Source organism: Dendrobates tinctorius, unplaced genomic scaffold (assembly GCF_039654945.1).
Source record: "Dendrobates tinctorius isolate UK_male_01 unplaced genomic scaffold, ASM3965494v1 ptg000249l, whole genome shotgun sequence".
Taxonomy (NCBI): Eukaryota; Metazoa; Chordata; class Amphibia; order Anura; family Dendrobatidae; genus Dendrobates; species Dendrobates tinctorius.
In genome coordinates, this window is record NW_027361916.1 from 1,665,535 (window position 1) to 1,693,376 (window position 27,842).

Consider the following 27,842-nt stretch of genomic DNA (forward strand, 5'->3'; position numbering starts at 1 on the left):
TAACAGTTGATTTGCAAGTAAAATATTTCCCACATTAAGAAAATGAAAAAGCTTTTCATCTGATGGTGATCAATAAGAACTTTCTGGTTACAATATTTCCCACATTAAAAGGAAAAAAGTTTCTCCCCTGTGTGAGTTCTCTGGTGCTTAACACAATCTGATTTATCGTTAAAACATTTCCCACATTCTAAACATGAAAAAGGCTTCTCCCCTGTGTGAGTTCTCTGGTGACTAATCAGATGCGCTTTCCGGGTAAAACATTTCCCACATTCTAAACATGAAAAAGGCTTCTCCCCTGTGTGAGTTCTTTGGTGGATAAGAAAATGTGATTTATTGTTAAAACATTTCCCACATTCTAAACATGAAAAAGGCTTCTCCCCTGTGTGAGTTCTCTGGTGACTAATCAGTTGCGCTTTCTGGGTAAAACATTTTCCACATTCTAAACATGAAAAAGGCTTCTCCCCTGTGTGAGTTCTTTGGTGGATAAGAAAATGTGATTTATTGTTAAAACATTTCCCACATTCTGAACATGAAAAAAGTTTATCCCCTGTGTGAGTTCTCTGGTGCTTAACACAATCTGATTTATCGTTAAAACATTTCCCACATTCTAAACATGAAAAAGGCTTCTCCCCTGTGTGAGTTCTTTGGCGGATAAGAAAATGTGATTTATTGTTAAAACATTTCCCACATTCTAAACATGAAAAAGGCTTCTCCCCTGTGTGAATTCTCTGGTGACTAATCAGTTGCGCTTTCCGGGTAAAACATTTCCCACATTCTAAACAGGTAAAAAGCTTCTCCCCCGTGTGAGTTTTATGGTGATTAACCAAATCTTTTTTATGGTTAAAAAATTTCCCACATTCTGAACAGGAAAAAGGCTTCTCCCCTGAGTGAATTCTCTGGTGTGTAACAAGACTCCATTTCTGATAAAAACATTTCCCACATTCTGAACATGAAAAAGGCTTCTCTCCTGTGTGATTTCTCCGATGTGTAACAAAAAGTGATTTATATGCAAAACATTTCCCACATTCTGAACAGGAAAATGACTTCTTTCCTTTAGGAGCAGTTTGTTTTTTAATGCCTCTTTTGTGACTTTCATTTTCCTTAGTAGTCGGTAATGAATCAGAAGATGGGACCTGTTTCATAGGATCAGATTGTTGATTCTGCCGCACTAGGGTGTGGCCCGTCTTAATTGTCTGTGGCCAAATTGGATCTTTGGTAGAGATTGTACGTGCACGGAGAAAAGAATACACAAGACAAGGTGAATCGTGTCAGTATGATTCTTCTCTGTCTTTAATCCAAAGTGAGCAGCTTTTATACAGATATTGTGTTATCTCATCGTGTTACATCATGGGTACATTTCTAAGTTACTATTTACCGTTCCCATGTCACTACATATCACTATGTACGTGTCCAAGCTACTGTTTACTGTTCCCATATGCTACATAATCACCGTGTATATAAGTATTGTTCTTTAGCCCGATCCACCCTAGTCCACCCAGTATTGCGGTTTTACATGAAGCCTAGGTGGGTCATGCACAGAAATAATTCAGCAGAAAGCCAGAAGTATCTTAAAGCAACATGATCCTAATATTCTGCAAAGCGTCTATATAGTGGTACAGTTTTGATTCTTGTATATATTCATGTGCCATATATTCTCCCCTTAACAGTCCCTCCTTTGGAGATATGCAAAATCAAAATCCTAATCTCGTCGAACCTATCGATCTGTCCTCCCGGCCTACCTATCTCAACAATGCTGGAACCTAGCTAACTAATCTTCACCGTATATATGAGACGACCCATCTCTAGTAGATGGACCCCCTCCTAACGGACTTTGCACAGGAGGAAGTCAGATCCTGGACTTTCCCTCGTTGGTTTGCTTCAAGCAGGCATATTCCGGAGGTGGTGCTTGCATGGCTTCATTGGGACATCTTTCATACAGGGGATCTTCGAAATCGGCATGCATGGTCATCACTGTGGTTTCCATGGTCATCGTCATCATTTTCTTAAGGCATGGAGCTATGCAGCATAGAATTAAAGAAAATATGATCAAAGAACATAAAATAACTTTTGCAAACTTAATGGGTCAATAATTGCCTTTATGGCATCCCCAGTGTATTTTATAAACCGTTGTTGATTATTGTATAAATAGTTTATCCGCTTTGCATTCTTATTTACGGTGATGGTACATGTAAACACAACTATTGTCTCGTTCTTGACTCTGAATTTGTCAGGTGCTCCCTGTGTGCCCCCACTGGTATCTATACTTCTTAGCCAAAATTTACCTTTTGTGTCACCATTTTCCCTCCCAAGTTTAGTACTTGAGCCTAGTACATATAACCCTTGCTCATACTCTGAAGGGTTGTCAATAGTAAGGTACAGAACTATGCATCCCTCCTTGGGGCAGTGAGTGGCAGTGACAGGGAGTATTGAATCTGGAAGGCCACTTTGACCCTTAAAATGGGCTTTGGACAGGGTCATGCGACTTAATAGGCTTATTTCCCATTTGTCCCTTCGCTGTAGGGCCTGGGCTAGTTGATGTCTACAGTCACTTTCACCAGTGTGCCACCCAACAAGAGACTAATCCTCCCAGTTTGAACCTTCCCCTATTTCAGCAGTAGTGACACAGATGAATTGTGTATTAAACCCGATATGAAACTGTGCCATGGGGCCTGGACATTCTTATTGTGAGACAGTAGTCAAATTGATATGTAATTGATATGATATGTTACTCTTGGGGTGGAGACATTATACCAGAAAGTCAGTATGCCCTTCTCATGAGTGACTACCCCTTGGTGACTGACTACCCCTTGAGCTAGGAAAAGGTTAAGTGCCAGATGGATGAAGAGTGGCAGCCGCTACTGGACTCTGGATCCGGCATCTCCTTGCAGTGGGAAGCGAGGACCCATGGACTGCTGCGATAGTTGACAGGACTTGGAACAGGCTGTCGTCTCTAGGTTCAAGGGTACGTCTGTTGAACCTCTTGGTGATGAGGACTCAGTCACCGGGCAGGATCTGGTGGGCTCCTATGTCCTCAGGATCTGGGATGGATGAAAAGACTCGAAAATGCATTTTAGTCACATGTTTTTAAACTTAGTCTACATATAGGCAATTATACTTGTGCGTGTATGTGACCCAAGGGAAAGACTAAACTCTTATGCTATGACCCCTGTTTCCTGTATAGCATCAAGTATGTAGAGTTTTGTTCGAGGCCTTAAATTTTCCTTGTTCATCCTTAGGCGTATTTCATCCTGTATAACTTCATCTTAGGTCCATTTCTTCTTTTGCCCACTGCTTCCCTTGAAGTGTCTCCAGTGTGTGTGCTTTTACTTTTACCACTGCAACTCTTCCTGGCATCAACAAGGACTCCATTAATTCTTGTATGGCTTTGTGGTGTCTGACCGGCGTTCTGTTAGCCGTGATGAAGTCTCTTTCCCTCCAGATTGATCTTGATAGCTTCATGTTGAGTGGACCTCTCGTATGCTTCTGTCAAGGCCCGCAGTCCTGCCTTTGGATGTAGGCAGTGGTTTTGCTGGCCGCAAGTTACTTCTGTGGCTACTGCTATACCAGTGTGCGAACGGCCTTCTTGGTCTGCATACCTTGGTCTATCCACAAAGAGCATCAGGTCAGGAAATCCAGGTGTTCTCTTGCCTCATGACAGCAAGACAATCGCGTTCAGCCATTTCAGAGTCGACTACCTCTTCCACTAATGTGTCAGAGATGTGGTTTTCATCCTCCATCTTCCTCCTCCCTTTGGCAGAGGTAGAAGAGTAGCTGGATTATGGACAGCACATCTGGAGATGGTGACGTTGTCCGGGAGCAGAGTAGGGCATTGCAGTCAGGTGCTTTGGGCCAGGATCTTCAACTGGTGACCCATAAAAATATCAGAAGCTTTGTCCAGCACAGGTGGGTTGCAAACACAGTTCTCATGCAGGTTTGGACTTCACGGGCCACTTGGTCAAGTCTTGGAGAGGAGACGCCAGGAGGGCATTGTCTTCCTCCGTGAAGCTGTGTTAGGACTCCATTTACATGGTCAGGCTTCTTCATGACAAACAGACAAAACGGTATAGCGTGGCAGTCCTAGTGCTGTGAAAATGTGATTGCAATTTAGCATATAAAACGCATTGATGCCTTCTTTGGTTAACCTTAAAATAGTTATAAAAAGGTTGCATGTGTAGAAGAGCAGTATTGTCTTGGCTGTCTTCAGTCAGGGTCAGAGGTCATCCATATGTATTGTAAAAAAAAAGTGGCTGTGGGATGTATCCTCTTCCAGGGCTCCAGGACCGTGGTCATGGCTCGGGTGAACATAGAGAGGCTATACTGTGCCCCTTGAGGCATCATAGTCCAAATATATTGCTGGCACCATATGTAAAAACAAACAGGTACTGGCTTGCAGCATGTAGAAATAAACTGAAGAAAGCATTGGCCAGGTCAATCACCGTGAAGCATAGAAAAATAAATAGAATTGATAAAAACAAAACATAGTGTGTGGGTTTGGCACCATAGATGTGTTCAGTACTATAACTTCATTGACAGCACACAAGTCATGTATCATCTATTACTTGATAAAAATAATTACAAATTATGAAATGGAGGGTGAATATTGCAATTTCCTTGGTAGCAGGGCTACTGGCTTCGGCCCCACCTTTACAAACTGGATTTTCAGCCTGCCAATATTGAGTCTGGGATCAGTGCCATTAGTTCAACGCCCACGTGATCTACAGATGTGTCCTGTAAAAAAGAAAAGACTACATACTTCTTCAGCAAGTAGATCAATATCCCTGATTACTCTTCTGATTGCATCGGGACCCACCAGGAATTTGAGCGGAGTATCCTCAACCTCTGTCTGGGTGAGAGATGTTGTTTCTCTATTGTATTTTTGTGGGGGGGGCTGTAAGAGTATACGTACTTTCATGGGTTGTGGAATCAGTATGCCAATACCCTATTAAAATCTGGAGCTCGATGTTGGTGGGTGTCAAGCTTCTTCCAACTAGGAACTAATTTGCATTTCAAATCTGAGATCCAGAAACTTTTTGTTACATTGGTGGAAGAAATTATCCACAGGTTCTCCTTTTCCCTGCATGACATCCTGGAGAATGGGGGTCTGGCAAGCTGCTTACTAGGGTATCTGTCTCCTGGTATTTCCAGGAGTCCTTGCGTAGAGTAGATTGTGTACAAAAGAATGAGCTTTGAGGCTTAAAAGATGATGATGATAATTATGTCCCCCCACCATATAACGATAAATAATATAGATTATCAGTCTGAGCTATTTATTTCCTGTCTTCTCCTGTTCTGTTTAATTATATACCTCCATGTCATATTCATCTTTTTCTTCATTATTCTTTTCATAAACTACATTAATTAATAAAACTATAATGGATGCTGGACAGGATGCAGCATAAGGCGTGCCGTCTATATAAATAGTTGGAAAGAAGGTACGGCTCTTTGGGTTGGTCATCTGACAGTCAGAACAGGTCTCACGATATTCTGCATTCTGCGTTTGACAGCTGGCACACGTCCAGTCATCGGGAATGTATATAGAAGTATAAATGAATGTAATGCAGATATTGCAACTGACACATCTTCCTCTGTAAATATTTGTTTTGCACAAAATTCAGCAATCTTGTTATATTCCTCTCCTCATGCCTTTTTTCCTAACTTCCTCTGCCATCTTATAAAATGCTTCAGGGTCCTGTAACACCTCATAATACCTGAGGCTGGGACGCTGCTCTCCACTCAGTAACACATTCTTCTATCCCTTCTTATCTAATGCTCCTCCCCTCATGATCGGAGGGTTTCTTAACGTACATTTTCTTCCTCACTCCACTATGGGTCATATCTGTCTTATAGATATTGACTGACTGCTCCCACCCATTCTATCATCTGAATTCTGAGTATATCTGGAAAACATATGTATGTGTGCGTCTTAAAACAAATTCTCACGGGGTTATGAACAGTTGGATATGTGACTGTAAAAGCTGTATGTACTCCTTATGTCTGAGTAAAGGGGTCTTCAGTGAACATAGTGATGTCTAGCTATCTTGAACACAGTAATATAGGGAATTAACCAACAACTAACACCAGAGTATTTCACAAATCTTGTGTATCCAGAAACTGCGTAGTATAAAAATACCTTATAAATTGTTAAAATTTCTGTTTCCTCAAAACTTTCGCTGTAAAACATTGCAAAGAAAACATCTCACAGAGAAATGTAGTGACATTAGTAAAACAATAACTAAAAAGTAACAATAGACCTCGGATCTCACAGAGATATCTGTACAAATCAAGCAATTACCATTCAAGTAATTCTCTTTCTACCTGAACAAATTTTTTTAACAACTAACCTTATAATTATAGTATGCAGAACAAAACCAGTTTATCCAATTCTCTAATTTCACAACATATATATGTATACACACATAGAATTCATTCAAAAATTTTAACCACATGCTAGTACGCCTCCTGCAAATTATACACACTACAAAAGATAAAAGACAATGAATTTAAAACTGGTACTGACATCAAATACTGCGAATCCTTGACACCAAAACAATTCGCAATTTACCTATCCATATGCCAGCCTGATTTGTAGAGGTGAAAAATCTACACCTGGGCAAACCATACTTTTCAGGGAGAGAGCAATCACTCAGTCACATCAACACGGTAATTGAAATTACCCTTCCACCCATATAACTTATGAACCTATGCTGCAGCTAAAACACCATCATCTTAGCCAGATGATGTCCGGTGGGAAACCCGCAAGAAGTCACCAACCACTTAGAGGTTGGAAAATCACTGAGAGTAATCAAGCCCCTACTCCCACTTGCCCACTGGGAGAGACACAGTTCAGACTTCTGCGATCATCGGTCAAGCCGAGAGCAGGACCGGAACCAGAGTGACAGTGAATTTGCTCAGTACGTCTCCCTATCTATATATTTTTTTTTCCTTTTCAGGCTGGCTGAGGTAACAATCACGTATGCAAACAACCAAAACAGCAAAGCAGAGAGGCAAAGCAGATAAGGCAGACAATTAAACTTTTAGATTACCGTAATTATAAATATGCTTGAAGGGTTACTGTGTGTATACTATAAAACAACTTATTACACTCTATATTTTATATCCTCCGGACTGAATACAGATAATGTAGCGTGATTGTTAAACACTTTGCATTCAGGAAATGCAGCTGAAATAGCAGTCTAACCAGTATGGCAGTATATTCAATATGAGAGCTGCGGACAGGCGTGTCTCAACAATGCATCAGTACTTCAAAACATAAAAACTATTATGAATGTATTCCTTATCCCTTTCACTGTTCTTTTGTTACCAAGGCAACTAGGGCTGGGCTTTTTGTCACTTTAGGTGTAGCAAATAGTGGTAATCACCTCTAGATAGGTGGTTGATATTTCAGCAGAGGGGGGAAAATTTAGTAATCACCTCTTTCCTTAACTTCTTCGACCTTCTAAGGTCGGAACCAGGGTGATAACCCAGTGTGAACACCCCCTTTGTACTCTGCTCTGTTTTGTTTCTAGTAGCGCTAGTGCAGTATGAAATAGTTTTTATCAGATACTTGACAAATTCTAGACACACCCTCTGAATTGGTTAGACCGGACAATACACACAGACAATTAAGGAATTATATACCTGACCGGGTCCGTAGGCTCAGGACTTTCAAACGTGGTCAGTTAAGGGTTCAGAGAAGACAGCCAGCTATCTCCTCCCAGCCGGACGTGAATACAGAAGGTTAGGTAAGATGATATATTTTCTCACCAGGTCTCGAGCTGCAGTCTCGTCCCGCTGGAAAGACGTCCGCCCTGGGGGGAGATTTTGTTGCGGCTGTGATCATCTGGTATCGTCCTGAGCCCCACTGTTTGAGCGCCAACTGTTGATTCTGCCGCACTAGGGTGTGGCCCGTCTTAATTGTCTGTGGCCAAATTGGATCTTTGGTAGAGATTGTACGTGCACGTAGAAAAGAATACACAAGACAAGATGTATCATGTCAGTATGATTCTTCTCTGTCTTTAATTCAGAGTGCGCAGCTTTTATAACAGAAATTATGCTATCTCATTGTGTTACATCAACAGTGCATTTCCAAGTTACTATTTACTTTGTTCCCATGTCGCTACATATCACTATGTGCGTTTCTGAGTTACTGTTTACTGTTCTCATATGCTACATAATCACCGTGTACATAAGTATTGTTCTTTAGCCCGATCCACCCAGTATTGCGGTTTTACATGAAGCCTAGGTGGGTCATGCACAGAAATAATTCAGCAGAAAATCAGAAGTATCTTAAAGCAACATGGTCCTATTATTCAGCAAAGCCACTATATAGTGGTACAGTTTTGATTCTTGTATATATTCATGTGCCATATATTCTCCCCTTAACACTACAGAAAAGTAAAGCCAAATATTACTGTCAAGGAAACAAAGCGGGCAAAATTTTAGCATAAGTGAAGAGTCTCCGCGAGCTCAACGATCACTGGATTTTGCCCGTTGCAGCTGAAAAGAGGAAATCGGTAAATTTTGGCTCATTTTTCATCGCTTTGAAATCTCTTTAACAATAACAATATGGAAGAGGCCAGGAGCCATTTGGTGAGCTGCATTTCTTGCTACATGTTCACAGACTTACCAGTAGAAAACCCAAACTTCACATGCCACAAATGCAAGCTTGTGTCCCTGTTGGAGGAAAAGTTGCAAAATCTCGAGGAGAGGATAGCTACAATGAAGATCATTAAGGAAGATGAATAGTTCTTGGACAGAGCAGAATTATCTCTTCATGTTACAGAAAGAGAAGAAGTTCAAAGTGCACCTGAAGAAACAGAGGAATGGAGACATGTGACCCATAGAAGCAGGAGGATCAGGAGGCAGTCAGCACCCATACTGCTCAGAAACCAGTACCAGGCTCTCACGCAGGAGAACGATGATGAAATACATCAGGATAAGACTTTGCCCACAAACAGCAACCTTGTACGCCTTCATAGTCCTCCTGGATGGAGAAAGAAAAATGTTGTGAAGAAGAAACGGAGAGTGGTGGTCATGGGGGATTCTCTGTTGAGAGTAAGAATACAAGGACTTACTTACTGTTTGGGTAAGAATACAAGGACAGAACAGTGGAAAGGACACCATTGTAGGCATTTACTACAGGCCGCCTGTGCAAGCTGAAGATATGGATGACCTCTTTATGCATCAAATGGCCAAGTTCTCCAAAAATATGACATAGTTTTCATGGGAGATTTCAACTATCCAGACATTTGTTGGAAATCTCTCGCAGGCAAAACTAACAGGTCAAGGAAATTCTTATCCTCTCTTGCTGACAACTTTATCTTCCAAAAGGTAGGGGAGAAAACAAGGGGAACTGCTACCTTGGATCTAATCCTTATAAACAGGGAGGAAATGGTTGAGGAGGTAAAAGTGGCTGGGACCCTAGGAGGTAGCGACCATGCTATTTTAGAATTTTGGATAACTAGAGGCGGAAGACCTGTGAAGACTCAGATGTCAAGGTTAAATTTCAGAAAGGCAGATTTTAAGGGATTCAGAAAGAGAATTGGAGGGATCCATTGGCTGGATATCCTTAAGGACAAAACTGTCCAGGAAGGATGGGAAATCTTGAAAAATGAAATTCTCAAAGCACAATTGTTAACAATTCCGAAAAGAGGGAAGAATAGGAAGCATTTAAGGAAGCCAGGATGGATGAACACAGAACTTAAGCACATGCTATAAAGGAAGAATGAAATGTTTATAAAATGGAAAGAGGGAGGCATATCTAAAGAAGGATATAATGCTGTCTGCAGAACTTGCAGGGCACAAATCAGATTATCTAAAGCTGACAATGAATTGAGGCTTGCAAGAGATGTCAAAAGCAATAATAAAGGACTTTGGGGATATCTCAAAAGTAAAAGAAAAGTCAAAGATGCTATAGGATTTTTACCGGATGAAAATGATGAAATGGTAAGAAAGGATGTTGAGAAGGCCAAACTTTTAAATTCCTATTTTGCATCTGTTTTCTCTCAGAAAGGAAATGTAACATCAACTGTTTTTCACTGTCCTATTAAGGGAATAGAGGAATCCAGGATATCTATAAACAGGAAGATAGTGAGGAAACAGCTAGCCTAAATGAATTCAAGTCTCCAGGTCCAGATGAACTACACCACAGAGTACTGAAGGAGATAGCAGAAGAAATTTTTGAACCCCTCTCCATAATATTTGAAAATTCTTGGAGTACAGGAGAAGTCCCAGAAGACTGGAGAAGAGCAAATGTTCCTATCTTCAAAAAGGGAAGAAGGTGGACCCAGGCAACTATAGGCTGGTGAGTCTGACGTCTATACCAGGAAAGATCTTTGAACAAATTATTAAACAACATGTATGTCAATACCTGGATAAGAATGAAGTGATTAAACAGAGTCAGCATGGGTTTGTAACTAATAAGTCATGTCAGACTAACTTAATTTCCTTCTATGACAGAATCACTGATTGGGTGGATCAGGGAAATGCTGTAGATATAGTATATCTTGACTTCAGCAAAACATTTGACAAAGTATCTCACACAATCCTTATTGAAAAAAATGACTTGGTATGGAATGGACAAGGCAACTGTTAGGTGGATTTATAACTGGCTTAGTGATTGGATCCAAAGAGTGGTCGTAAATGGCTGCACATCCAGTTGGAAGAATGTCTCAAGTGGGGTACCACAGGACTCTGTCCTGGGCCCTGTATTGTTCAACATCTTTATCAACGATTTAGATGAAGGAATTGAGGGTAAACTAATTAAATTTGCTGATGACACAAAGCTAGGAGGGATAGCTAATACTAGAGAAGAGAGAGAGAGGATTCAAAAAGATATAAATAAACTGGAGAAGTGGGCAGCAACTAACAGAATGGTTTTTATCAGGGAAAAATGCAAAGTACTACATCTGGGCAATAAAAATGTAGAAAGCATATACAGAATGGGAGGAATAGGCCTAAGCAACAGCACATGTGAAAAAGACTTGGGTATACTAATAGATCACAGACTGAATATGAGTCAACAGTGTGATGCAGCAGCAAAAAAGGCAAATGCAATTCTAGGATGTATTAACAGATGCATACAGTCTAGATCACGTGAAGTCATTATTTCCCTCTACTCCTCTTTGGTCAGACCTCATCTGGAATATTGTGTCCAGTTTTGGGCACCACATTTTAAAAAAGACATCAACAAACTGGAGCAAGTTCAGAATAGAGCGACCAGAATGGTGACCGGTCTGCAAACCCTGTCTTATGAGGAAAGGTTGCAGGATTTGGGAATGTTTAGTTTGCAAAAGAGAAGTCTGAGAGGAGACTTAATAGCTGTCTACAAATATCTAAAGGGCTGTCACATTGTAGAAGGATCAACTTTATTCTCATTTGCACAAGGAAAGACTAGAAGCAATGGGATGAAACTGAATGGGAGGAGACACAGATTAGATATTAGAAAAAACTTTTTGACAGTTAGAGTGATCAATGAGTGGAACAAGCTGCCACGAGAAGTGGTGAGTTCTCCTTCAATGGAAGTCTTCAAACAGAGGCTGGACAGACATCTGACTGGGATGATTTAGTGAATCCTGCTTTGAGCAGGGGGTTGGACCAGATAGCCCAGGAGGTCCCTTCCAACTCTACGATTCTATGATTCTATGATTCATATTACACGGTCAGTTTTACCACAAAATGTACACTGTAAAAACAATTCACAAAAAACAATGTCAGTATTGTTTTTTTCACAATTTCACCGCACTTGGAATTTTTTCCTTGTTTTTGAGTACACTATGTGGTAAAATTAAGGGAGTCATTGAAAAGTACAACTCGCCCCACAAACATCAAGTCCTCATATGTCTATGTGGACAGAGAGATAGAGTTATGGCTCTGGGAAGAAGGGAAGGAAAAAATAGAAGCAAAAAACAAAAATGGGCCGCAGCATGAAGGGGTTAATTGCGTCTTTCTGCCACTTACAGGGAAAGTTAGAAATTAGTTGTGTCAGGTCAGCGTTATGTTCATGGCTTCTGATTTAGAGGAGTTGACTATAAAGAAACATACTTGTGATTCCAGCTTCCTCCGTGTCTCTGGCACCGATAGGGTCCTGGTTACCAATAGGGGGCGACTGGAAAAAGATCTGGTCACTTGGGATGGGCGAACCCAAACTGTAAAGTTTCGACCCTGTACCAAACACACAGTGCTCGGTCATAAGGTCCTGAACATGGATTTCCATGGGAAACCCGTGTTACAGTTCAGGTCCAGAGCCTGTAATAGCATAAAATTAATAATAAATATTTTACTTACCTGTCCAGCGACGTGTCCTCCCATCCCGCTTACTCCCGGCCACATTTGCTTCCGGGGCCGCGCATTACCTTCCGGCGGTATCCACGGCACTCGGCAGTCTTTGGCTTTTTCCTGCAGTGTTCGTGTGGTGATGTCAGGGTTCATCCCGGTTCATGGGTTGGGCCATGACGTGGGGTGAACCCTGATGTAACCGCATGAACACTGCCGACGCCGGCTGAAAATTGCCGAGCAATGGAGTGAATAACCCGGAAGTTAATGAGCGGCCCCGGTAGTAGATGCGGCCGGGATACAGCGAGATGGGAGGACGCGTCACTGGACCAGTAACTATAATTATAATGTTTATTATTAATTTTATGCTTTGTGTTACAGCCCCCCCTCATCCCATATCTGTAAAGTCCAAGCTCGGGGTTCGGATGCAAGTTCTCGTCATCTCCGGCCCCAAGCTCAAAGTTTACAAAAAAACTCGGGAGAACCCACCGATCCCGATCATCGGGGATACGCCCATCACTACTGGTCACAATTAGAGACTAAATGGATCCGGCGATTAAATCCCTGACATCCCAATGGTGTAGATGAAGTTCTCAGCTTCTCCCCTTTCCTATAGGGGGTTTGGTGGAATTCGTTCTCTACACTCTTTATTACATAGAACAGTTTTCTCTGATCTCAATGTGTCTTATTTGTTTCTTATTTCCCCATAATACAACGGTCACAAGATCGCCGATCTGCACTTTACTCTCCGATGGTGACGATCCTCTAGACATCCGGACAGTCAGGAGCATTGGATCCCATCTGTGTCTCCCCACTATTCTAACAATGGACGCTCTCTCCGCGATCATTTCCTCCTCTATACGGTTATTACGGGGAATGACGCTGTGATGACTTCTCTTCTGGGAGAGACACAGATCACAGGTGACTAATATTGCAGTGTGAATAGAAACTTATATTTCCGGTATTTTTCTGCCCTTACATTGTGGGTTATGAGGTGTTTGGGGCTTGTTTTTTGTTCCGCCCTTTTCCCTTTGTTTTTATCTTTCCGGTTGGTAATTGGGATTCTAATATAAGCCCATATATCCCGGGAAGTGTCAGGTGCTGGGATCTCATTATATTATTAATAACAATTTCATTCCCGATTATTCCCGTCATTTATTGCTCGTTACATTCTCTCTATATAATAACAGATTCCTCTTTGTTACACGTCCTAATACTGATCATTTATATCTCTATACTGTAGAGGAAACATTTCTAGGAGTGTATACACTTCACCACAAACACTTCCCATAGATTTTATTATCATCACTGTTATTAAGCTGCTTTTCTCTTTATATCTTTACCATATCACTGTTTATTCTCTTTTCTTACCCGTTGCACTGTTGCACTCTCACTGGTCACTTGGTGGGGTCACATTTGGCTCTTTTCACCTGCATTGTTTTGTTTCCGGACCCCCCTCACTATCACTTTACCTGACTGATCGCTACCAGATGGCTCTATGCAGCATTATTCATCTTGGTCTTACCAACAGGTTTTCATCCTGATCCTCCTGCTTCACTGGGGAAGATGTGACCGGGGAACAGCCCCAATTCCTTTAGGAACACTCCCACTTTACCCCAGAGTTACTCCCCTTGCCTGGATTCGTGCAGGACCTTGGTGTGTTGGAAACACTTATCCATACCCTCTGAGGAAGCTGACGGGGCGAAACGCCCGTAAGAGGGAATAGTGGTGAATCTGCCATCTTTCTCTGTACACTCCCGGCATGTCGTCTGTAGGATCTGTAATCTCTTGTTAGGATGGTTCCTCCTTTACACTATATGGGCTGTGCTGTATTCCCGGGATATCCCATATAGCACTGGCTGCACTTTATATCTCCTATCTGTACTCCAGGGATGTAATGCGCTGTTAGCTCTTTATTCTCTCACTATTTATACCCTTTGCTCTGTGTCCTCTCATTATATAAGCTATTCATCTATAAGTGCACAGGATCTATTCCCCTTATACACTGATATCCAGTGATAGATCTACAATCCGCTTACATATATCTATGTATGGATTTATCTTACACTCAGTAAATACGGTGCACTTATCTCATCTCCACCTTGATAGTGACGCTCTCTTAGGATACATGTTACTCTATGATGGCACTTTTGCACATGGCCACTAGATGGAGCTACAACATCTGACATTTGCCTGAATTTTTTTATTATATTTTCTTGTGGTAACTCTATACTATTTAACATTAGAATCTGTGTATTTCTGTAATTATTTGTATGTATACATGATTGATTACCACTTCTGTCTCTGTAAAAACAATCCCCTTTAACCCCTTTCTGACATTGGGTGTAAATGTACTTCCTCCCTTTGATGCGGGCTCTGGCAGTGAGCCGACATCTTTTCCGGCACATGTCAGCTGTTTTGAACAGCTGCCATTTGCCCCTAACAGCCTCTGACAACGGCATTTAATGCGCATTTCCAGCAAGCGCATCGGAAATCCCACCCATCGGTGACCCCGTCACAGGATCATGGGTCACCGATGGGTTGGCATGACAACCAGAGGTCTCCAGCAGACCTCTATGCTTGTCACTTCTGGGATGCTATGAGCGCCGCCCACTAAACAAAACCGAATGGACCAGTGATCGTCCCAACGAACTCCCGCTCTCCTTTTAACATGGGCAAAACGCTACTCAGACAACACAGGGTGAGGGTAACACAGTGTGGGCAATGCTTTATTGTACCACAAAACAGGCAGATAACACATGGAACAGTCCCAGCTTAATACTCAAGATGGGGCACATTACATAGTAACATAGTTTTGAAGACTGAAGGAAGACCTTATGTCCATCTAGTTCAGCCTATTTTTAGTGCAGCTGTTCTGCATTGTTGATCCTGGGGAAGGCAAAAAACCCACAGAGTAGAAGACAATTTTCTCCATAGGGAAAAAAAATTCCTTCCCCTAAGCTGGGTCAACCATCTGCCTATAATATTCTATTATTCGTAACCTTCTATACTGTTACTCACAAGAAAAGCCTCCATTCCTTCCTTAAATTCATTCAGTGAGTTGGCCATCACCACTTCCTCAGGAAGAGAATTCCAGAGCCTCACTGCTCTTACCATGAAGAACCCTCTTCTATGCTGGTGCAGAAATTGTCTTTCCTCCAAACGAAGAGAATGCCCCCTTGTTCTTGTCACAGTCCTTGGTACAAACAGTTCATTGGAGAGATCTCTGTATTGCCCTCTGATATACTTGTACATATATATTAAGTCTCCCCTAAGTCTTCTCTTTTCTAGAGTAAATAGACCTAATTTTGATAACCTTTCTGGGTATTGTAGTGAACCAACTCCATTTATCATTTTAGTAGCCCACCTTTGAACCCTTTCAAGTTCAGTAATGTCTTTCTTGAGCACCGGCGTCCAAAATTGCACACAATCCTCCAAGTGTGGTCTGACGAGTGATTTGTACAGAGGGAGAATTATGTTTTCATCTCGTGTCCCCAGGCCTCTTCTAATGCACCCCATGACCCTATTTGCTTTGGTGGCAGCTGCCTGACACTGGGCACTCCAATTTAGCTTCTTATTGACTGAGATGCCTAAGTCTTTTTCCATGTCTGATTTCCCCAGCAGTTTCCCATTTAGTAAGTAATTGTAGCATCTGTTTCTCCTTCCCATGTGCATAACCTTACACTTATCTGTGTTAAACCTCATTTGCCATTTTTCAGCCCAATTCTCCAATTTACTCAAATCTGTCTGTAGTTGCAAACTGTCCTCCTTTGTGTTAACTACCTTACATAGTTTTGTATCATCTGCAAATACTGATATTTTACTGTGTAAGCCATCCACTAGATCATTAATAAATATATTAAATAGTAGGGGGCCCAATACAGACCCCTGTGGTCCCCCACTAGTAACCCTGGCCCAATCTGAGGATGCCCCATTAATAACCACTCTTTGTTTTCTATCACTAAGCCAGCTCCCTACCCATCTACACACATTTTCCCCTAGCCCAAGCTTTCTCATCTTACTTACCAATCTTTTATGTGGGACAGTGTCACATGCTTTAGAGAAGTCGAGATAAATGACATCCAATGATTCTCCTGGGTCCATTTGAGAGCTTACATCCTCATAGAAGCTGATCAGGTTAGTCTGACAGGAGTGATCCTTCATAAATCCATGTTGATATGGAGTTAAACATTTATTAACATTGAGATATTCCATAATGGTATCCCTTAGAAACCCTTCAAATATTTTACCCACAACAGATGTTAAGCTTACCGGCCTATAGTTTTCAGGTTCCCTTTTACACCCCTTTTTGAATATTGGTACCACATTTGCTTGCCGCCAATCAAAAGGAACAGACCCTGTTTCTATAGAGTCTTTAAATATAAGGAATAGAGGCCTGTCTATCACATTACTTAACTCCCTTAATACCCGAGGGTGAATGCCATCAGGGCCTGGTGATTTGTCCATTTTCCTCTTACTAAGGCGGTCCTGCACTTCTTCCTGGGTTAGGCAGGTAATACTTAATGGGGAGTTTACATTATCACTCTGCATTTCCCCTGGCAAATCCTTTTCCTGTGTGAACACTGTTGAGAAAAAAGTATTTAAAACATTTGCTTTTCCCTCATTGCTCTCTATGATTTCACCCTCATTGTTCTTTAAAGGGCCGACACCATCAATTTTAATCTTTTTACTGTTTATATAAGTAAAGAATAGTTTGGGGTTTGTTTTACTTTCCTTAGCAATTAGTCTCTCAGTTTCCACTTTTGCTAAATGTATTTGTTTTTTACACATTTTATTTTTTTTCTCTATAACTTTTTAATGCTTCTTCATTGCCTTCTTGTTTTAGCTTCCTAAATGCCTTGTTCTTGTTCTTTATTGCCCTTTTTACATCCTTATTTAGCCACATTGGTGTTCTCCTGTTCCTAGCCCTTTTATTTCTGTACGGTATGGGTAGCTCGCAGTGGGGGTGTAAAACTGATATAAATATTTCCCATTTATTTTCTGTGCTCCTATTTTTGAGGACATTGTCCCAATCAATTCGGCGAAGGTCCTCTCTAAGCTGATCAAACTTTGCTTTCCTGAAATTCAGCGTTTTTTGTAACCCCCTTCCAGGGCACCTTACTGAAGGACAAGTGGAATTGTGTTATATTGTGGTCACTGTTCCCTCGGTGCCCATCGACTCGTACTTCTGTTATTCTATCTGTCCTGTTGCTTAACATTTAGTCCAGAAGGGCCGTCCCTCTAGTTGGGCCCTGCACAAGTGGTGACAGATAATTATCCTTGGTCACTGACAGAAATTGGTTTCCTTTCTGAGATACGCAGGTTTCAGTTTCCCGGTCTATGTCGGGGTAGTTGAAGTCCCCCATAATAATCACCTCATTGGGATTTGCTGCTTTGTCTCTTTGTTTCAATAATACATTCTCAGTGGCTTCTGTTATATTTGGTGGCTTATAACAAACCCCTATGAGGATTTTATTACTTTTCTCTCCTTGTATCTCCACCCATAGAGACTCCACCTCTTCGTTTCCCTCTTGTATATCTTCTCTTAGTGTGGGCTTTAAAGTGGACTTTATATATAGACAGTCTCACCCTTCCACTGACCCGCCGGGATAATAGCTGCTGTGACTTCAGAACTTCCAGGGTCGCTAGCCCATCTGTGGCACCCACACACACACAGAGGAGGTAATGTCAAGCATAGGAATATGACAGTCCATACAAGGCTATTTCATCCGAGGATCACAACCTGGCTTCATCTTCCAGGGTCGACTACTCCACCTGTTGCATGCACAGAGAGGAGGTAACAATAAGTGTAGGAAGATGACAGTCCATTGAGTCCATACAAGGTACAAGGCCAGTTGATACAAAGACCACAATCTGGCTTCTCCAAACGTATCCATGGTTCAGCGATGGTGTTATGAATGAGTCACCGAAGGAGGAAAAAACAAAAATGCAAGCTAAGTCCAGAAAACCGGAGAGGTTGGTAGCTAGCAGATTGCAGACCCCTGATCCTATTCACAACAACTAACAGTAGCCGTGGTGCGTTCCTACGGTGGTCCTAGATGCCTCTTCACAGCTGGAGAACTAAATAAGCCTAAAGAAAGAAAGGGGAAATCTAAACTGCCCCAGAGCAGACCCCAAAGCAATAGACAGCCCCCAATATGTATTGTCGGTGAAAACAGATGAAAACACAAACACAGACAGAAAGACAGGCAGAGCAAATGATGGGGCCCAACTAGATAGGAAAGGACAGAAAAGATGCTGGCTGCAATCCACAAAAACCCTACCAAAAATGTCCCAACACGTCTGATAGGAAAAACGGCCCTGAAGTCACTAGACTTCAAAATCCCTATATCAGCACTCCGATATATTCTGAAGACAGAGCAAAAGAGATTTAACCAATCAGGGACAAAAATGGAAATTCAGCAGAGCCCCAGCCGGGGCTGGCAGAACACAAAACTAAGCAAATCAGATAAAATCTCATGGAACAATAACAGAGCAAAACTTAGCTTTAGAACACAGGAACTGAACTGGAGGCCAGAGCTCAGAGCAGAGAAATCACCAGCAACCCTACAGGGCGTCGGCTGCCTTATATCCACTCAGAGATTCCGGATGTCCAATTGCAATCCACCTGTTCAGGTGACAGGCTTCTCCCATCCAAATCAGTTTCACCACCTCCTTTCACCAGCAGAGGGAGTTCATCGGACATCAAAGGTGAATGAGAAAATGAGCTCACAACAGATGGTCAATGGAGCAGATCTGTATTCTTCCAACCGAGGCTGAAAACCCCTAAGTTGTTTCCTATAGAATGATCGATCCATGTCCCTTGTGATGATGTTGTGGCTGCTGTCCTATCTCGTGTCATTTGGATGTATAGATGTCTTGGCAGAATCTCTCTGGCTGTTTCTCTCTCAGTCTCTTTATACAGAGGCATGTAACCTATTTTTAGACTTAACAAGTGTCCCTCATTCAGTATTTACATAAAGGGTAAGAATGGAGATGAGATTATTATAGCATTACTTGATTATTTAAACTATTTGCATAGTTTTTCCCTCTCTGCTTTAGAAGTCAACAGACTGGCTCCATAACACAATGCATAATTAGCATATCAGCAAACATCAGTAGTGATTTAAGGATAAGCGCACAATAAAAGTCAGTATTCCAGGCTTACACAAAAAAAGTCTGTTTTTTTGACCAACTGGAAATCAACACTTACATTTAAAGCCAACATACAGATAACATTCTATTATTCTTCGTTTGCTAAAAAATAGTCATCTGGTTAATTAAGATACAATGCTGTATGTCTTCACAATGCCAAAAGTAAAAAAAAAAAAGTTTAAAAAATATTTTAAAAAATATAAAAGTTCAAATCACCTCCCTTTCAAAATAAAACAATAAAAAAATCAAACATACACATATTTGTTATAGCCGCATTCACAATCGCCTGATCTATCAATATAAAAGAGAATTAAATACATAGAAAGACAGAAGATTCGGCACTGCTCCTTAACCTCTAAGCAGTTTTATGACTGCTATTCAAGTCCAAAATCACACACCTGGACCGACCGCCAAACTACCATCCGAACGGGTGCTCAATCCAGAGAAGCAAACATGTAATCTGATTATGTACAAAAGAGAAAAAAAGTGATGGCACTCACCGTTCTGTCATGAAAATTCTTTATTGATTAAAAGGCATTGGCACAGGAGGAACGTACAGAGAGTGGACGGTGGCCATTTCATGCACTTGCGCGTCAACGGTCCTCTCTGTACGTTCCTCCTGTGCCAATGCCTTTTAATCAATAAAGAATTTTCATGACAGAACGGTGACTGCCATCACTTTTTTCTCTTTTGTACAGAATCATAAATGAGAATTAACCTGATCGCTAAATGTCGTAAAGAGAAAAAATGTCAAAATGCCACAATTACTTTTTTTTCATCGCCGCAACATTAAAAAGCAATAAAGGATGACCAAAAGATCGTATCTGCACCAAAATGGTATCCAATTAAAAATGTCAGCTCGGCACACAAAAAATAAGCCTTCACCCAATCCGACATCATGAAAAATGGAGACACAACGGGTATCGGAAAATGGCGCAATTCTTTTATACTTTACCTAATAAAGATGAGTTATTTTTACTGATACAGCGGGTATGGAAAGTATTCACACCCCTTTAAATTATTAAATTGTTTCATTGCAGTCATTAGGTAAATTCAAAATCATACTATCTATTCCTGACACTGGAGGGGCTTATAAACTTCCAAAGTATATAGTTTGAGGTCTGGTATCTGCCAATATGGGGCTAGTTTTCCAACTGTTTTGAATAACATGATACATGATTTTAGGTTGTTTTTTTTTCGTTTAGTCTCGCTTGAGTATAGATCAATATTAAATATTCTACTGATGAGTCGTCTTTGGTGAGGACGATGAAACCCGTAGAAATGAGAGGCTTGGAGAGTGTGTATACGTCACCTCACCCTATATACTGAGACGTGGGTTATGTTTTTTCTATTACTCACTTTCTGACTAACCTTCAGGGGGTGAATTATGGGTATAGTTTTACATTTGGAATTAATAAAGTTTAGTTTAATCCTTTTGTTAGCAAACATGAGGAATGACAAGAGACAACCCATTTAAGAAGATTCAATTTTGGTTAAAACTATTCGAACATTATGAACATAAAAAAGTCTTCTCCCCTATGTGACATCTCTGATGTTTATTAACAGTTGATTTCCAAGTAAAATATTTCCCACATTATGAAAATGAAAAAGGTTTCTCCTCTGTGTGACTGATCTGATGGCGATCAAGAAGCGCTTTCTGGTTAAAATATTTCCCACATTCTGAAGAGGAAGAAGTCTTCTCTCCTGTGTGAGTTCTCTGGTGCTTATCACAATATGATTTTCTGCTAAAACATTTCCCACAATCTGATTTATTGTTAAAACATTTCCCACATTCTGAACAGGAAAAAGGCTTCTCCCCTGTGTGAATTCTATGGTGATTAATACAATCGTATTTATTGTTAAAACATTTCCCACATTCTGAACAGGAAAATGGCTTCTCTCCTGTGTGAGTTCTATGGTGTCTATCAAGAACTGATTTATGATTAAAACATTTCCCACATTCTGAACAGGAAAAAGGCTTCTCCCCTGTGTGGATTCTCTGGTGCTTAACACAATCTGATTTTTTCCTAAAACATTTCCCACATTCTGAACAGGAAAAAGGCTTCTCCCTTGTGTGAGTTCTTTGGTGCGTAACAAAATGTGATTTCTTGTTAAAACATTTCCCACATTCTGAACATGAAAAACGCTTTTTTGCTTTAGGAGCAGTTTGTTTTTTAATGCCTCTTTTAATGCCTCTTTTGGGACCTGTTTCATAGGACCAGATGACAGATCTTTGCTGTGAATGGATGATGATATATCTGGAGTAACAGCAATCACTTCAGTTGTATCTTGTAGGATCTCAAGATCATCAGATTTAAAAGTTGAAGATGTCAGCTGTCCCTCTAATCTCCTGGTACAGTCATCTGCTAAGATAAAAAACAATTATTATTTATTAATAAAATATCCTTGAGTTTTATAATTTTGAACATTTCTACTTAGCTTGCCATTTTTATGGACAGTTTATGTAAAAGCTTTAATTATTTACCAAGACAATGACAGTTCACAGTCTAAAGGGGGTTTTACACATAGCAATATCGCTAACAATATTGCTATAACGTCACTGATTTTGTGACGTTATAGCGATATTGCTAGCAATATCGCTATGTGTGATACTTACCTCCGACCGGCTCCCCCGCTGTCCATCGCTGATCGCGCGAGATCGGGCGGCTCCATTTCTCGTCGTCAGCTTCCTGCTGGGGCTTCCTGCTGTGACGACGAGCGACGTGTGGAGGCGGGCGGGAGGATGTCAGGATCGCTGTGTCTGAAAGGTGAGTATCGTGCGCTGCGTCGCTGCTGCATTGCTGTGAGGTCTGCCTGTGTGACAGCTCACTAGCGATGCACCAGCGATCCTGACCGGGTCGGATCGCTGGTCGGATCGCTGGTGCATCGCTAAATGTAAAAGGGCCTTAATAGAAAACCTTGTTGGATGAACCAGTAGTGTGCGGTGTTCAACTGTTTGTTCATTCTGCCTCCCAAATATCGAATTAAAAGAAACCAATCAATGTTATGTAGGCGAAAATAATACCAATTCTCATCTCACAAAAAACAAGTCCTCACTCAGGTCCATCACCTGTCAATGGAAAAACAGAGGTTCCCACACTATTAGTGGCTCAAAGGCTGCTGAAAAGCGACAAGGTTTCTATAAACCAATCCAGCAACATCTGCTCTCATTTCGGAGTCTTGCAGTGTGCGCAAACAACATTTAGGATCCCTGTATTTAGCAATACTATAGTGAGAAGAACCCACTTAATTTTTGGTGTGTGTCTCCTGGAGCACAATCTGGGCACTATGTGCTGGGTAACAAAATGGCAAATGTGTAATTTTCACTCTCCAACATCCATTGCGTGTTAATTTCTGGAAAGTGGCTGTGGAGCCAAAATATTCACTCCTCCTAAGGATTATAACCCTCAGTGAATTAATTAATAACATGGAATCACTTTATAGGGATTTCGACTATTCTGGTTTTCTGTCATTTAGTTATATTAGGGCTTCTGCATATGGTGTGTCCAATCTCATTTGGGATCTGTTCCTGCTGTCCAGCTGGAGTAATCTGCTCCCTACTTCAGCCAATTGGAAAGTACCACACCCTACTAAAGCGCAAAGCACATGGCTGGAATCTGCCAGATACAGCGCTGTTCTCCTCTGGTTCAGTCCTCTGTGCTCAGCTTGTGGCTTGTGTATTTGTTTCCTGCTGTGACCATGGCCCGTTTACTGACTACTCTTGTGTCTTCTGATTCTGTATTCTGTCCTTCTGGTTCTGACCCAGCTACCTGACTATTCTTCTTGCCATCTAACACCACAGAATAGCAGGTAACACCATGGTCCAAGCCTAGGGGTCCCAGTGTAAGTCCAGATTCCATGTAAGGGTGTTAAAGGGCGATGAGCAAGGCAATCCTTGGGATATGGAAAGCAGAGAAGATAGAGCCAAGCATGTTCATGGTGGACATCTTTTGAGCTGCCAGGTGACCATGAACAGTGCTCCCAATACATTGTGTCTGCAAACTATTCCAGCAAGATCTGCATTCAAATAGCTAAATGGCGCTCCTTCCCTACTGAACACTGCCATGTGCCCAGACAGTAGTGTACAACCGTATGTAGGGTATAGTGCGAAGCTGGAAAATAATTTGTAAGATCCATTTGTTTTCTATTATCCTTTGTGAAGAATTCCAAACTTACCACCACATAAAGTGACACACGTCAGATATTAATAATGGGGCCTGATTAGGAACTACTGAAATGATCAAACTCCACAGTCTCCATCAGTAATAAATGAGTAACTAGTGGTGAAACCTCTCTGGTGTAATTAGAGTATGGGTCTCGGAGACTTCACAATCTATACTATCGTAAGCGCCAATAATATTTTCTGTCAGATGAGTTTCAAGAAGAAATATTAGGCATTTAAAGAGAACTGTGTATAAGGCCGGTTTCACACGTTCTGATATTTCCGGTACCGTAAAAAATGGTACCAGAGATGTCCATTTGTGTAATACTTGTGTCACATGTGTGACAACCGTGTGCCACCCGTGTACAGCATCAGTACCACATGGATGGCCGGCAGGGAAGAAGCGGTACAGTAAGCGCTGTTCCCCGGTGGCGGGTGCTGAAGACGCTCTCATCATTCTCCTCTGCTCTGCCGGCGGGGAGAATGATGAGAGTTATATTAAAGTCAGAATGATGACAGCAGGTGGCGGCTTTTGGGACTATTACTCCCATCAACCTACACCTGCTGCTGCTAAGTACAGTGACATCAGGAGCGGATGACGGGAGTATTCCTCACCCACCGCCTGCGCTATAACTAAATAAATGAATGAAAAAATGGTGTGGCTTCCCCTGTATTTTCTATAACCTCTCTGGCAAAACTCACAACTGGGGGCTGCAATCCTCAGCTGTCAGCTTCAGCAAGGCTGGTTATCAAGAATAAATAATTTAAAAAACAGCGTGGAGTTCCCCTCCATTTTTGACAACCAACCTTGCTAAAGCTGACAACTGGGGGGCTGGTATTCTCAGGCTTGTAAGGGGCCATGGATATTGACCCCCCAGCCTAAAAATAACAGCCCACAGCTGCCCAGAAAAGGCATCTATTAGATGCACCAATTCTGGCGCTTTGCCCGGCTCTTACCACTTAGGTGTTGGTGAGTATAACTGTGTTTGTTATTTCTGAAAAAGGAAAACTGTTTTGTTTTATTTCTAATAAAAGACTTTATTCTGGCTGTGTCTTTATTTACCATGTAACTATGGGGTTCGTAATGGATAGACACCTTTCCATTACTAAGCCGTGGGCTTGATGTCACCTGACAATAAAAGGGTGACATCAACAACACAAATATACAAATATGAACCCCACTTGCCACCGCTACAGGACAAGTGGGAAGACCCAGGAGAAGCGTCGGAGTTGGCGCATCTAATAGATGCATCTTTTCTGGGCAGCTGCAGGCAGGTTACTGTTGAATCTATATTTGTAGTTTTCAGTTAATGAGATTCTCGTGCTTCAGGGTGGGGTTGTGGGAGTGGCTCTGGGGCGGGGCTGTGGGCGGGGCTTTATGTGGTGCTCTGTGTACATATTCATCTGTATTGGCTTATGACACTAATTCCTTCAGTGACCTGCCCCCTATTTTACATAAAAAATTACATCCAGAAAAATGGCAGCGCCTGCACAGTACCATCTATAAGTAGGAGATAGATGCTACTGGACAGGTGCCGCCAGTGTCATTTGTAAATTTTTATTTTCTAAGCCTCACAATAGCCACAATATTATAGGCATTGTCAAGAATAATATCAACATTATTATATGCATTATGTAATAATGGGGGCAGGTCAGTGAGGGATCAGCGACCTGTCATAAGCCAATACAGATGAATATGGAATCAGAGCACCACATAAAGCCCCGCCCACAGCCCCTCCCCAGAGCACGAGAATCTCATTAACTGAAAACTACAAATACAGATTAAACAACAACCACAAGACGGATTTCATCACCAGGTATCATTGTAATCAGTATAACGGCGCCGACCTGACAGTGTCTGTAGGTTACTGTGCACAATCCTGCTGACAGGCTCCCTTTAAATTTAGATCTTAGGCATTTGAAAGCAGCAATGGAGAGATTTTTTTCAAGACTATCAGGGAGTTACAGACTCACATTAGGCAGGAAGGCCGATCCCACCACAATCAAACTATCATACAGAATGAACAGGTTAAAAAAAGACGCAGAATAAAAAATTATGTTACATCCCCAACAACAACATATGTACAAGTTGCACTCATTTATGGTGGACCATTGGAGCCACTGTGAGTCCTGACCAGAAGAGTAGAGAAAGTATTAGCGCCCCCATTTCAGGAGAGATTGTGCAGTTATCTGAATTCCTTAGGATGGAAAACATAATGGAATTCATGACGTTTAGTAAATCTATGACACCAGGACTGGAGCCAACACATCTCCTGCAGGTGTGGATAAATGTATATTACAGCCATCAGCCACGCACAGCTTAGAGATCTAACAGGGCACAGGTGGAATGTTTGTCCTGGAGATTATCACAATCCTCCTTGAAGTTAGTTGGTTTTAAAAGAAATTGAAATTTCAGGCTAAAGGGAAACTCTGTTATTGTACAGAAAATTCACACTTACCGTATTTTTTGCACCATAAGACGCACCTAGGTTTTAGAGGAGAAAATTAGGAAAAACAAATTGAATCAAAAAATGTGGTCAATTCTGTACTTAATATCCCCTATCCTGGTATATATGGTCCCCTCCTCCCCATTCTGATACACTTGGCCCCCTCATCCCTACCCTGGTATGCAAGGCCACCTTATCCCTATCCTGGCATGCATGGATCCCTCATCCCTATCCTGGTATGATTGGCCCCATCCCCATATGCATGTATCCCTCATCCCTATCCTGGTGTGCATGGTCCCATCCCCATCCTGGTATGCAGGGCCCCCCATCTAATCCTAGTATGCATGCCACCTCATCTCTATCCTGGTATGCATGGCCCCATCATCCCTATCCTGCTATGCAGGGCCCCATCTCATCCTGGTATGCAGGGCCACCATCTCGTCCTAGTATACATGGTCCCATCTTGTCCTAGTATACATGGTCCCATCCCTATCCTGGTATGCAGGGTCCCCTATCTCGTCCTGGTATGCATGGTCCCATCAGCCCTATCCTGGTATGCATGGCCCCATCCTTATCCTGGTATGCATGGCCCTGTAGGAGGAAGGACCAGAACAATAAAGGCAACAGTGTCTGTGGGCCGTAACCATTGGAACTGCCACTAGTGTGGCAGGGGGACAGAGAACCTGACCGGGACAGACCTGTGACCTCTGCTACAAAGGGTGGGTCTGATATAGAATCATAGAATCATAGAATCGTAGAGTTGGAAGGGACCTCCTGGGCCATCTGGTCCAACCCCCTGCTCAAAGCAGGATTCGCTAAATCATCCCAGTTAGATGTCTGTCCAGCCTCTGTTTGAAGACTTCCATTGAAGGAGAACTCACCACTTCTCGTGGCAGCCTGTTCCACTCATTGATCACTCTAACTGTCAAAAAGTTTTTTCTAATATCTAATCTGTGTCTCCTCCCATTCAGCTTCATCCCATTGCTTCTAGTCTTTCCTTGTGCAAATGAGAATAAAGTTGATCCTTCTACAATGTGACAGCCCTTTAGATATTTGTAGACAGCTATTAAGTCTCCTCTCAGTCTTCTCTTTTGCAAACTAAACATTCCCAAATCCTGCAACCTTTCCTCATAAGACAGGGTTTGCAGACCAGTCACCATTCTGGTCGCTCTTTTCTGAACTTGCTCCAGTTTGTTGATGTCTTTTTTAAAATGTGGTGCCCAAAATTGGACACAATATTCCAGATGAGGTCTGACCAAAGAGGAGTAGAGGGGGTGTGCCGGAACTTGGGGTTTCTGGCGGGAAGACAGGAGGTGCAGCAGAGGAAAGTTTGCTCCCTCCCAGCAGGTAACACTACTGACGACAGACTGCGCTTGAGTGCGCACCCTCCAATATCCAGCAACAGCACCAGTGACCGCTTACCGCTGCCGGACGCCGACCCTACGTGACCGCAGGCAGCAAGCGCTGACCGTACTGTGCAACGCTTGACAGCAGACAGTCTAGAGTTCACGGCTCCCGTCGGAGACTTTGACTTTACATCCGCGGCTGCAGCCTTGATACCAGAAGCCTCCACCTCATCCGCCGAAACAACAGCCACCGGTACCTGGACATTCAGCAGCCCACCAAAAGGTCCTGGACTCTTCTTCACCGCTAAGAGAGAGTGCCTCCGGTTCATCCAGGACCGCTTCCTCAACGTGACGCGCCATCTGTGGCGCCATCGTGGAATCTTTCAACCACCTCCCTTCGGACGACAGAGTCTGATAAGTTGAACCCTACTGTTTTTTCCTCTCCCGTCATTAGCAATT

The 27,842-nt window shown here is 42.1% G+C and overlaps 1 protein-coding gene across 1 annotated transcript; it reads right to left on the reverse strand.

The window, feature by feature from the left end:
• Positions 1–27,755, reverse strand: LOC141063314 (uncharacterized). The gene is made up of 4 exons (XM_073557367.1): positions 27,661–27,755; positions 21,029–21,704; positions 11,671–11,683; positions 1–1,027 (listed from the first exon to the last, which is right to left on the reverse strand). Exons 1-4 carry the CDS (start codon positions 27,753–27,755, stop codon positions 105–107), a joined length of 1,707 nt encoding a protein of 568 aa, XP_073413468.1. The 3' UTR covers positions 1–104.
• Between the last annotated feature and the right edge of the window lie 87 nt (positions 27,756–27,842).